General features: G+C 40.6%; 1 protein-coding gene across 1 annotated transcript in view; it reads right to left on the bottom strand.

Annotated features, from left to right (window-relative positions):
- Window positions 1–940: 940 nt before the first annotated feature.
- maml2 (mastermind like transcriptional coactivator 2) overlaps window positions 941–13,351 on the bottom strand; it is a 33,481-nt gene continuing 21,070 nt past the window's right edge. The window contains exons 2-5 of the mRNA XM_085430652.1: window positions 7,330–8,499; window positions 2,629–2,793; window positions 2,433–2,541; window positions 941–2,337 (exon numbers count right to left, since the gene is read on the bottom strand). Coding sequence (XP_085286778.1) covers window positions 1,505–2,337; window positions 2,433–2,541; window positions 2,629–2,793; window positions 7,330–8,499 — 2,277 coding nt within the window. The 3' untranslated portion in view covers window positions 941–1,504. The remainder of the gene's footprint in view (window positions 2,338–2,432; window positions 2,542–2,628; window positions 2,794–7,329; window positions 8,500–13,351) is intronic.

Here is a 13,351-nt window from a genome sequence, read left to right as displayed (position 1 = left end):
GACATACTGTAAACAAATTTCCAGGCTTCTCGTTTTATTTTTTAATCATGAGCGTTATTAGCTAAAATACATAACCAATATAATATCTGCTTTGTAGGGTTCAATGACATTTTGTGCAAATCATCATTACATAACAATATTACAGTCCCTCAGCAACACTCATCCGCAGGTGTAATTATCTAGAATAATGGTTGTTTCAGTTCAGGCAGTGCTGAACATTTTGTTTTAAAAGCTGATGTTTGGGGGAAAAAAATCATACAGCAATCATCACTCGCTTTCTTTTCAGTATCGCACACTTTCGCCTCACTTCTCTCAGTGTGGTACTGAGACACCTTAATAAAAAATAGTCCAGAGTAGAAGGACTATGTGTATGTATGCAGTATTTTTTCTTTCACTCTTAGATAGGATGTTCCTAATTTTGACAATTCTTAAGATGAAAGAAGGCTGTCCTCGTTTGATTTATATATGACTTCCAGAATATCTTGTCTGTTTTGGGGACAAAATGAATATGCATAATACCATTTTTGTCAGCCTGAAGAAAACAGTTTGATTTTGTTTCTTTGGTATTCATTCACTCTGCTGACTTGTTTCCATCCAACTTTCACTTTTGCTTTTACTTGCTGGTTAGCTTTAGGTACCAAAAGCTGCATGGACAGATTTGGGGTAGTTACAAACAAAGAAAAAGCTTCATTAGTGCCTTAAATATTTTAAGGCACTAAAAAGTATTTTGTTAAGTTTAAGCACTGTACACTACTTGTTTATTTTTATGAAAAGGTTGCCATTTGGGTTAAAGTGTGTCATTTCAACACACTAACCCTGTAAAGTGGGACATAACATCAAAGCATCCTTTAATTAAGAGTATCTACATGCGCTGATTTGGAAGTATGAGATGTAGTAAACCAAACTATTCATTATTAAATAAAGTCAACAAAAGCACAACTTGAGTCAAATAAATTTTATTAATTACATGTAATATAATGTCTACTTACTATTCCAATAATTATTAAATATAACATGAAAAAAAATAATGGTTACATAATTTAAACTGTAACTACCACAGATGAAACAGTTTGAACAAGAAGGAAGTAAAGGGGAAAAAATGCTTTTGCAAGCTTGCTTGTGTCTGGCAGCAAAACACTGGAAAGCTCATACCACGTGATGCTAGACTTTGAAACACAAACCAGGATGAAAAGGAAAATAATGGCAATATTTTCTTTTCACAGTGTGAATTTTGTACTTTACTCTATAAGACAGCACAGAGCACAGACCACAAAAACAGTGACTGCATAGAAAAGCAATTTCTTGGCCAATACACCAGGAAGAAATACGCAGAGTACATAGAACACAATTGATTTTCACAGTAAATACAATACAAAGCAATTCAGTATATCTGGGTAATAATAAGTCTATAAAAGTCCATTTTAATATTACTTACAAATGTAATCCTTTACACCTCTACAAGCTCTGAGCTGTGGGTCCATTTTTAGTCATTTGTGACCCAAATTCACGAGTGGCTACCAAGAATCTCATCCAAATTGATATCTTTCATCCAGTCATCATTTCCAGAGCCCGATTTGAGCAGGGAATCTATGAAGTCTGAGTCTGCATTGATTCCCGGAACTGTGTTGTCCCCCTCTGGGAGGAAGTCAAAGGTCAGACGGTTAGTTCTGTTATTATGGTAGCTGCTAGAGCTGGGACTGGGCTCTGTAAAGTTCCCTGCTGGTATCCTCGGTTCAGGTGAGGCCTGGTTAAGGTTTCCCACGGCTGAGGGAGAACCCATCATTGCCTGACTTACTCTCTGGCCTATGTCTCTTAGTGGAGGGTTTAGAGTGTGCATGCTGATGTCTGGTGCTACCTGGTTGGGAGGGGCAATGTGTCTCTGTTGGAATGGATGGTTCGGCAAGTCCTGCACACCCTGGGACTGTAGTGGGTTGGGTAGCTGCCTAATACAGAGTCCAGGTGTCACTTGCTTGTTGGCTGAACCCCAGCCCATGTTGACATTTGTCACCAACCCTCCTACACCCTGTCCTGGCACAGAGGAACGCAAGTGAGATGTCAATCTCTGGTGCTGTACACCTGCCACACTGTTTATCCCAAAAGACTTTCCTTGTGTGTTTGGGCCCTGGAACCTGGGTTTACTCGGATTCAGTCGAATTTGACTGTGACTGTTTTGCTGCTGGCATTGGCTGACACAAGAACTGGGGTGACAATCTGTCCCAATAGAAAATCTACGGTCTGATGGTGAAGCACTCATCTTTGAAGCAGAACCAACTGCAAGGTGACAAGACTGTAGGGTCTTCTCAGGGCCACTGTTAGGACACTGGGAGGAGTTTCGACCTGCAGAAACATCAAACAAAGAAAAAAAAGTTTTTTTTATTAAGATTGTTTGTTAGCATGTAAAGCATTCCTTAATCACTAGAAATTTAAAGTACCTGGGAAGATGTTTCCCTGCTGAACTCCAGCTATACTTCTTGACTGCTTGTAATCTGGCGGTGGTCTTGTCAGGTGACGACTAAACTGATCATGTGTGTTGTCTTTGTCCTTGAAAGTAAAAACAGTATATTCATATGATTGATCAAAACAGTCTTAATTAATCAGTGAAAACGGTATGATGTAAATGCAGCTTACTGAATTGCCGATGGTGTGCTGGGGTTGGTTGAGCTGTCTTTGCATGGCCTGTGTTTTTGGAGGCCCTTTCTGCTGGTTGTTTGGGACCGGGGGTCGTGGCTGTGGCTGGGCTGACATGACTCCTAAGCTTCCATTAGTGGGAAGCCTTGGACCAGCAGGAAGACCCTTTGAAAAAGAGACAATAGGATGGTCTTACATTACTCTCAGTGAAAGCACAAAATCAAAACATTGCAACAACACAGGCGTGCCAGTAGGGGGCGAAACTCTACAAGACATCATACATCTGTTTCAAAGATGCTATTCAACCTCCAGAATGTGGTCAAGGCTACTCCCTCTGCAGATGAAAAAGGGAAAAATGGAGGGGGCTTTTTTTTCTGTTCTTTTTTTTTTTGTTGGGGGAGGTGCGGGGGGTTCAAGTCATCCTCAAGGCCTGCCTCTCCCCTGATAATTGTGTCTAAAGAGAGTGGAAAGAATCCCTGAGACAGCAGGAAATGTGTGCCGATGGGAAGTTAAGCGCCAGCACCATGACTACCTCCATTTAATAAGCTCTCCCTTACTGATCACTGTGTTGTTTTTGGCAAGGAGGCATTCCATCCTCTAGAAACCCATTTGGCTCCTGACACTATCACTGATTAAAATGTTGTAGTCTGCGGCGCAGGAATTGAGAGATCCAAACTAGCTTTTTGTTTAAAGTTTTGTGCTCAGTGTATGCTTTTTTTGTTGTTGTTGCAGATAATCTTTCACCATGTGAATACCATGGTGCTTAAGATGTTACAGTCCTTCCATTTCATATTTTCTTTAGCTTTTTTAGACAGCTGTGACGACCATCCAAGCGCTCCAAATAAAACTAGCCTTTCATGTGGACACCCTCACAACACACAAGCTTGCATCAAGTGCGAACATTTGTCATGAAGGAGGTTAATGTGCACCAAATCCAAGTCAACACATACTGTGTATACAGTGTCAGTCATTGTGTTGACTTAAAATGTTTCCCAGGGTAAAATGGATTAGAAATCCAACAGTGCATTTACCAGAAGCTACTACTTAAGGACAGAGTCTTTGCAGAGAATGAATATCTACAGGGTAGTAGCTTTCTGATTTTCTGAAGAAAAAAAGGAAGAATATGTGTGTGCGTGTGTGTCTACTAGTCTTAGTGAATGATAATGAATGGACTGAAATTTGGAGAAGTAACGAGACAGGATTAGAGACTAAGGGAAGCCGAAACTCATCAGGAGTCACAAGCCACTTCACGTAAGCTAATATTCGCCTTCTCTGCCCGAGTTCAACCCACACAGCAAACCAAGCATGGCAATGAGGTTACACAGGGACTGAAACATCAAAACAGTGGTTTCTCCTCTTACAGTAGAAAGCAGAGTCACTGGTTTTGATTTACTTTATCCATTTACTGAGTCTATAAGAAAACGTGACCTTCAAAGACTTGTTCCCCACAGAGGTAAACTGAAGAGAGCTTGATCCATCTTTGTTGTAAGAAAAGACCCAATGAGGGGTGTTTTAGCGTGTACAACTGAGTAATCCTCTGTCATCCTGATGTGTCATAAAGCTGTTTTCCATGTTTTCCCCCCTTCCATTCTTCACAAGTTTTTTGTAAATGAATACCACATGTGGCTCGGGCTTGAGAGAAGGAGCGGAGTGATTTAGTCTCCCATCCTGCGGCAGCGCAGGCAGCTGACAGTGATCCAGGCCCAGCCTCGCCGGCTCTCACACTGCACTTCCTCCAGTCTGGTCTCAGGATGCTGTCCCTGGGGAGCGCCTCGGCATCTGGACTTGGCCGCAGCTCCCTTTCCCAGGAAACAAGTACTCCCTTCACAGCACTGCTGGAGTGACCTGGTAGGCTCAACCCCTACGGCCCCGCTCTTATCCTAACTGAAGGATCTGGTGCCACAAGATCGACAACAAAAGTTGAGGAGTCCTTATTTACTTTGAGTAAACCTTTATTTTTAGATGTTGCCTTAGTTTTGAGTTCTACTCAATGTTTGCCGTTACTAGACAGTTGTGTAGTAGTAGTGATAAAACAGAAAGGAAATGTGTTAGACGGGTTATGACATCCAGCTCAGGTCTGCAGCCAGATTATGTGGCATGCACTGTGAGCATTCGGCTACTTTGGCGACTGGGTTCATGCATTTCAATAAGGACAGTATTCTCCAGAAAGTTTGTGTGTCGTATTAAAATAGGAATTGGTATGGGATGATGAAATCGCTGTCAAATGTCTTCATTTGATCTGATGCAGAGAAAATACAGATGTCGCTTTGGATAAGACTGTCTGACAAATATTTGTAATGCATGTGTACACAACTGAATTTGAAATAAAAAAAAATGTAAACATAGGTCATTATATTGCTATAAAGATATTTAATATGGAAAAATATTCAGTAACTATTTGACTTGAGTCATTAAGGAACTAAAAAGCTTAACTTTCACTAACATAGTTTGTGCTAGAAAACCATTTTTCTTTGTTTCCCTGAAAGGTCTTTCTGGAAGCGAAAACTCCATACAGAGCTTTTTTCTTTTTATTGAAGCAGTACTTTTTCCACTGCTGCAATATTTCAGAAATTAAAAATAATAAACACCGGGATTGCCTCATTCTTTATTAGCACTCATATTACACCCCAAAGTATTTTTTCTTTAGCCAAAACACACAAGACAGCTACACAACTGGTGAAACTAGCAACACAAAATTTTGTCCTTGAGACAGCATTGCCACCAACCACAGTAACTCAGGTTTCATAATGCATTAGTGTCCTCTAGTGCATGCTGCTCCAGAATGTACTCGTATGAGTACTTTAAGTGGGTGAAGCGAATATTGTGCAACCTCAGAGGTTTACACAGTGGTGGATTTGAATTTCGTCAGGTTTGATTCAGAAACTGATTATTAGTAAGAAGCTTCAAACATGTTTGGACGTGCATGCTTTAATAACGGTCTCCAGCTTCAGGCAGTGGAAGGAAGCCCACTGCTAGTTACTTGTGTTACACAGGGGATCAGGGCACTCTTTCAGGACCTTTATTTCTCTGGCATTACTAATTCAGTTCACTGTGGGAAGAGACTCCACTCTTTTTCTCCTCTCTATAAGCTGTCCCTCTCTCATTAGCTGGACTTTTAACCCTGTACATGCTGGCTAAAATTTACAAACACCATTATCAGCACTTTTTAGCTCAGCTTGAAATTATAAATAGTGTCCATAAATTATAAAGGTCTTTTTTGTAATCCTCAATTCTAACCCTATCATATTCATAGCTACGTGCTGGTTATTTGGTCACATTAAAAAAAAAGAATCTCTTTGGGAAAGCTGTCTCACCAAGCCCTTAACCCCTCACAAACTTTTAAAAAGAGGTTTTACTTTAAGGAGCTCTGAAATAATGTTTAATAATTCAACAAATTCACAAGTCTTTTTCATTATTTGATATCCAGCTCTGTTAAGTGTCTTCCCCTTTTCTCTCACTGCAATCCTTTTTAAATTAGATACCACATCTTACATATTTTATAAAAAATGCTTATTATCGCTAATGCAACACTAATACTACTGTCACTATTACGGCAGCCAGTACATTTGCTTGAAATGATCCATTGTGTTTATGAAAAAAGATTTGAAATATTGTGAAATGGGGTCAATCTGAGCCCAGAAAATGCTTTTTTTCTTTGTCTATTTAAATCATCTACCAATCTTTAAGCCCGTGTATTTCTGCCTCAAACATTTATGTAAGGCTTCTGATATCAGGAATATTTGTCAAGTAGTTTCAAGGTAACCATGAACAGCCACTGTTTAAAGTGTAAATAGCTCTAGCAGTGGTAAAACTGGTCCCGTTTTGATGTGTTGATGTAACTGTCATGATCCTACCTGGTTTACTTCCATGTCTGCATAACTCCCTCCCTCTCTCCTTCTTCCCACCCTCTCCCAGTCACCCAAGCACTTCCCTTGATCTGTAGAGGTTACGAGAGCTCTGTTGCGGGGCTCGCATTATCGTTTCACACAAAGGCAGCTACAGATATTGTTGGTGCAAAAAATGAAAGAGGGGAGGGTCTAAATCTCTCCAATCATAACAAATCAGTGATTCAACCTCCGGCACTAGGCTAAGCAGATTACTGTCATTTTCCACCACTTGTCCCTTGTAGCTAACAACCTCCAATTAGCAAATCCCGCTGTGCATATCTGTGCCCTGACAGGGAGCCACCATGACAAGCAGAGAAATTAGAAGTCCTGCATGATAATCTACCATGCTCTGGCAATCTGTGTCATCGTCAAACGCACACACACAGACATTAGCAAGAACAATAAAGTCGCAGAATAAACAGAGCTGCATTGTAGCTGTTTTAGACAGCAGGTTGGCTGCTGCAAGCAAACTGAAGATGCCAGCAGGACAACTAAATCAGTACGTTTGATTGTGCTTTGGATTATGTTACTAGACTTTCTACAGAAAAAAAGGCAGTCGGTGCTGTTATTGACTTTGTTCATAAAGTGCAGTAAAATAGAAAAATGAAACATTCTGTGGATCAAACAGAATGTTAAGTAGCCATACTGGTCTCAGTATTTTATGGCACTAGCTATGCTTGATATGCCGCTATGGGCACATGTTATATCAAATCTCTTAATTGTGGAAGCCGTCCTGCTGTAGAGCTGAAAAGTTAAAATAGTGTTTTCACATAAGGGCAATCGTGTGTAAAGGAATTTTGGACAGAGACCTTACCTGCCGCTGCTGTGACGGTCTGAAAGGCAGCCCTCCGTGAGCAGTCTTGGTTTGCAGACAAAGGGCTCCTGATGTGGGGATTTGTTGGTTCTGGAAATGAAGACCTGAATGTGGCTGATGTGGGCCCGGTGAAGGTGACTGTTGCTGCTGTTCTGTCTTGTTCACTGGGTTTGTCATGATAGACATGGGCTGGCTGGCAGAATGGGGTACTTTGGGGCTGAAATGCAATGTAGGCTTGGTGCTGAGAACCTTCATGTCCAAATGATTGGAGCCATTGTGGCTGGTTGATTTGAAGAGACAGTTGTTGATCCCTTTATTGTGAGAGCCAATCCTCTGCTGGTTGAGTGGGAGTGGGCTAGAGACATTGTCTTGAGGGAAGGTGCTGGTGGAGGAGTGGGTGCTCATGGAAGGAGCCCAGCTGGTCAGGGCCACAGGTGCGGTTTGGTGGTGGTGATGGAGAAGAGAATTCGGTTGCTGCTGGTTTGCTGCCATCTGCTTTAGCTGCTCTGCGTGAGATATTTCAGGCCAACAGGGCATCCTTGGGTGTCCTGCCTGAGTGTTTGCTTTTTGCGATGTGGTGGTTGAAGACGTGCTGGTCAATGTGAAAGTGGGCCCTGCAGAAGCGGGTCGAAGCTGTGGTGAGCCACAATGAGCCTGCCCAAAATCAGGTGAGTGCTCTGTCTTTATCGGCTTCTCCAGTGGAGAGCACAGACTGGCAGCTGCTCCCGCCGAGCTTGGCCGTCCTAGATCCAAGCCAAATGTATCATCCTGCTTTAGCATCTTTTCAAACTCCAGGTCATTCAGTGTAGGCACCGTCTTTGTCAGTTCATCAAAGAGATCCTGGAGTTCTGGATCAATCTGACCTTCATCTTTGAAGTCAAACATCATCTCTGCATTTGACTGGTCACAAGACTGGATCTCAGAGGGCTCTTTCTTCATTTCTTTCAGGGTCATGTTGAATATGTCTGACCCCAGTGCATGAGGCATCATGTAATTCTTCCTCTGCATGCTCATGGCTGAGGTGCCTTGCAGAGAATGGGACTGGGCTAAGTTGTGGTCCACACGGACCCGCTTAAAGTCTGATCCAGGGAAACCACAGGAGAGGCCATTTTGCTTTGATATTTGTCCTGGGGCATGCCCCTCAATCTTCCTTCGCAAAGATCCATGAATCTGCAAAAAACAACATATAGAAGTTAAACCCAGAAAAAAAATATCAAAGGCTTTTAACATTTACCTTTTTATCACCAGGTAAGCAACCCCCTCCCCTCAAAAATAACCCCAACAGGTATGCAGTTCAGATAAACCCAGAGTTCAATTATTGTACTTAATGGAAAATATGTCATGTGAGAGAATGTAAAGCAGTTCTGAAAATGAATACACTACACAGACGTGAAGTGACACCATGTATTCAAGACTAATTTCACACATATTAATTAACAAATGCTAATCTTAAAGTTAAAAAAAGCAGTGATTTCTCAAACGGTTCATTCTGGCATCAATCACAAATTAGGGTAAGACTATGCACGTTCAGATTGGGCAAAATTTGAATACACAGTTTTATTTAAACTCTTCCAATACAGCAAGAAGGAACTGGAAAAATGTTTTGATATAATGTAGCCTGAGCGCATTGAATGGGATGAGAAGATAGTTAGGAATCTGATATAGTCGACAGACTGCAGAGAGAAGAATAAGCTCTTTGTCTGTTTCCCTCATTTGCATACATTATATTTTCATCCATTGTGCTTCGTTAGATATACAGAGTTTCTCCTTTGTGGCTGAGATTCTGCTTAACATGCTGGTGCAGATATCTGATTTCCTTTTGTCCTCTACCCATGTCTTCATTTAAGGTAATAAGAACAGAGGTGGAACTAACTAAGCACACAGCAACACTCTTAACACCCTAACTGTGAATTTTACTATTCCAAAAATGAGTCATATTTTTAGGAGAAGATATCATCATGTCAACAAAACAATACAATCTCCAATATGAGTCTTTAACAACAGTGAGAAAGGCTGTCTATTAAGAAGCGATCTGTTGTGTAAATGCATTCATACAAATGGCTGATTATCTGACCATATTTTAATGCGACTCCTGCATGGAAACAAAATGGTTTTAATTGTACACCAGCCTGATCATAGGAGGAGTATCAGTGTGTTGCATATTTCACTGTGGAACAAATTTGACTCATTTCCACTAGCTGGCATTAAGATGATTCATAGCTTGAGGCTTTGGAGCGAATCCTGCAGTTCACTACATTTCTACTCTGTTCATGTCATATTATTTCTACTAATGCTCTTAACAACAGTTCATGTTAATCAAGGTACAAATATCTCTGACTCACCAAGCCTGTAAATGCTAATACATGTCCATGCGTGCTTCGACACAGTAACTGGATGATGACAATAATGCTGATGCACTTAAAAGCAGAGGGACATTGTTTTGTTTAATCACACTGACTTTGCATTTAACTTTATCTCGCTAATACAAACCATATTTTTTAAACCACAACTGCAAAACAAAGATATCCAGGAGAAAATTCAACATGCAAGCAGCAGACCCTTACTTTTGCTCCATTTTATGATGAGTATGAATCCACTCAAAAAAAGAAAAAAACAAAAAAAAAAACTACGGTCAGTTTTCATTCTCTTGGATGTTTGCCTCCTATTGTGCAAAATAATGTATGTTGAGAATTTGCACTTTCAAGGTGCTTATAAAAATCTGTTTTTTTCTTAATCTAAGCTCATCCAACAGCCCCAACAGGGCTTGCATGTGCAACATTTGCCACATTATCTTGAAATCTGCATTAAGGATTGTTTCAATAGTAGAAAAAGAGAGTAGTATTTAAAAAATGTTCTCGACAGGGACAAATAAGTAAACAAAGTAGGCTGGTAAGTGAAACGTAATGTACGTTTTATTGGTTTGCATCTAAAACCAAAACAAATAATAATAATAATAATAATAATAATAATAATAATAATTACATAATAATAGTAATTAAGATAATAATTAAAAAAGTAATGAAACAAAATAAAATGCAACCCAATACCAAACAAAAAGAGAGGCAATAATTTAAACATGCTTTGCTAGATAAAGTAACCTCAGCAGACAGTTTCTTAGAGTCTAGAGAAGAAAAAAACCTCTCATCTTAATGGCAGTCTGGCTGCTTGATTCCTGCTTAATACAGGGAACTCTGGAGTTGTATATAATTTTACACTGGAAATGCTCCATGAGTTAATCAGCCATATGAACTTTTTCCATCTTCAATGAGAGCCGCATAATCTACGACATGTGATTTTCTCCAAAACCAGATGAGAACAGGCTTTTTTTTTAGTGTGTGCACCTCAGGTACATGTTCTCTCATTCCACAGGGCTCTTTCTGGAAAAGACAGACAGGAGTACTCCTCATGGTTCAAGGCACTGTCAGTGAAAACACATCATGAATAATGGAAAGGACAGTGCATGTGTTGCAAAAAGCCACTGTGAGAGAGGGTTGCCTCATTTCTGTTTCTGTGCCATTTAAAAAAAAAAAAAAAAAAAATAGCCAGGAGTAGTGTTCAGTTCAAACTTCAAGGATGAAGTGTCTCAAGACTTTGCAGTTGAGATTTTCTCATGCTTCAGTCACTCATATGTGTCACGATACTGGCTTCAATTGGGACAAACCCCAACGTCAAGCGCAAACACTTCACAGCAAAAAAAGGACCATCCTGCTCACTCAACTCTCAGTACTCGGATGCAGTGGCCTCACAGCTGACCTGAAATCCTCATGACTGATCTCCTAGTGATCTCAAAATAGATTTTTTGATTAACATTTAATGAGCTCAGATGCTCTGAATCACTTTGAAAGAGATTCCTTCTGCATGAGCGGCTTAAACCTATATATTATATACTGATCATCTAAGAGAGGCACGCGCAACTGCGCCGTTGATTTTCTGTGTTGAGAAAACGTTCAGCCACTGTCAGGCCCAAGGTTTAGCACAGTGTGTACACCAGGATTTTATTTTTTTTCAAAAATGGATTAGTACAAGCTGGAAAATCAAATTAAAAGTTCTCACAGATATAGTAAACCGAAAAAGAACCCAATACGGCACAGTGCAGAGCCGCTGATCCAAGCTTGGAGACAATTTTCCAAAAAATGATTTTCCTGAGGAAATTAAGAACGATAAGTTCAGTTTTGAACATATTCCGGTTCACGTTTGTTGATGATCTTTGACTGTGTCAGTGAGGAACCTGACCTTGGCCATGTCAACAGAGCCTATCTGTTCATGTGAGCTGGAAGGCTGTTGGCTTGTGTGTCAAGCTGAGCACTGCAGTGATGCTGAGCAGTGTGGATGGGGCTCCGGGTGAGCCATCACAACGGCGCAACACCAAGCCTCATGGTACCATCTGTCAGTCCAGTGGCACAGCCCTCTGAGCCATACATGCTTTAAGGGTATAGGTTTTAGAGTGTTTGCAGGTTTTGTGTCTGCGCATGTGTGAGTAAGAGAGTGTGGCTCAATGAGAGATTGAGCTTGCCAGCCTTTAATCTATTCACCAGAGCCTTGAAACATGTTGCAATCTGCTCCTGAGAGAGCTATAGACCTCCCTCTCGGCATTTGACATGGAAAAAAACAGTCCCAAAATAAAGGAATAAATACGACTATTGTGTTCCTAGGGAGACATAATATTTATGCAGTTCAGCAGGTTGCATACTGTTGCAAGAGGGGATTTCAGCTCATTTATTGCCAGATAAGAAATAAGAACCTTCAGACCAGTGCCAATGATCAGCTGTCACACAAAATTCATCTGCAGGCCCAACTGTGGAAGGTTCCGTCGAATTATAAAATTTGAACTAGCTGAAGGAAGCTGCAAGCTATGATAGTGTAGCCAAAAAACATCCATGATAACTTGAACATTTTCATTATTTTAAGGCTCAGACTTGGTATTTATATTCACAAGGCAGTATATAGGCAAATCATACTGTGTGTGTGTGTGTGTGTGTGTGTGTGTGTGTGTGTGTGTGTGTGTGTGTGTGTGTGTGTGTGTGTGGGGTCATCGAAGCGGTGTTTGTTTGTTTTACTCAGCACATTTCAGTGAGTAGCGAGGTAAGCAGAGTGTATTTGATACTATTCAACAAAACAGAAAGAAAAAAAATCTCCAGGATAACAGTGATGTCATAGCAACCACTAGAAAACATACTCAATCACTACCGACAATTTTGCACTTCAATTTAAATTTAAAGAGCCATCTTTGGCTTTCACACAATACAAACATTTCATTGAACAATAGGATTTGCATAGAAGTAAGAATAAGAGGAATTTAACTTTAGTAGACGCAATAATAAGTCTTTTTATTATAATTCAGGTATTCTGCTTTTGTTAGATAGTTACATTGAATTGAATTCATATACCGTAAGGTTACACAGGAATGTGAGCACAGGCTCATGGTGTGCCTCCCTAATCAGGCTGGTGTGTGTTGGGACGAAGCAGCACACTGCAGAGGTGGGCTACTTTTGGCTCCTCAGCACTTTGCATCCCCATACTTCCTGACACAGTTGTATTAGATTGAGGATGCCCTCCAGAGAGCAGGCAGGAGAGAAGGATGAGCAGCGGCAGCAGCAGGAGGAATAAAAGAGGCAGCTTTGTGGCAGCCTCTGGGAAATGGGAAGAGATGATAAGAGCTCCTTTGAAGAGAAATCATCCATTATGTTTACTGAGGGCAAACTTTTTTTTTTAAAACAGTTACTGTATCTCAGTTCCAGCATTCCGTAGAGAAACTTGCTATTTTAATCAAAAGCAGCTTGAACACTAAAAATCCTGTTAGACATTTACCTTCCAAAGAAGAGCTCCCCACTGTCCAAATCTGAAGATTACAGGGAAAGATTATAGCTAGTCCTTGCTTTGGCATGTTCACAATCCAGAAATATTTAATGCGATATCACCAAAGTTAAAGGACAGGAGAACATTCTCCAAAAACATGCAAGGACATCATAAGAACTCATATAAGCCAAGCAATGCAGCTCTCTTTTCTATTACCAGGCACCCT

Source organism: Copadichromis virginalis, linkage group LG14, assembly GCF_057382275.1.
Source record: "Copadichromis virginalis isolate Kocher_CV1m ecotype Utaka linkage group LG14, C_Virginalis_male_GT1.1, whole genome shotgun sequence".
Lineage (NCBI taxonomy): Eukaryota > Metazoa > Chordata > Actinopteri > Cichliformes > Cichlidae > Copadichromis > Copadichromis virginalis.
Note: the sequence above shows the minus strand (reverse complement) of the source record. Positions and strands in the feature narration are given on the sequence as shown.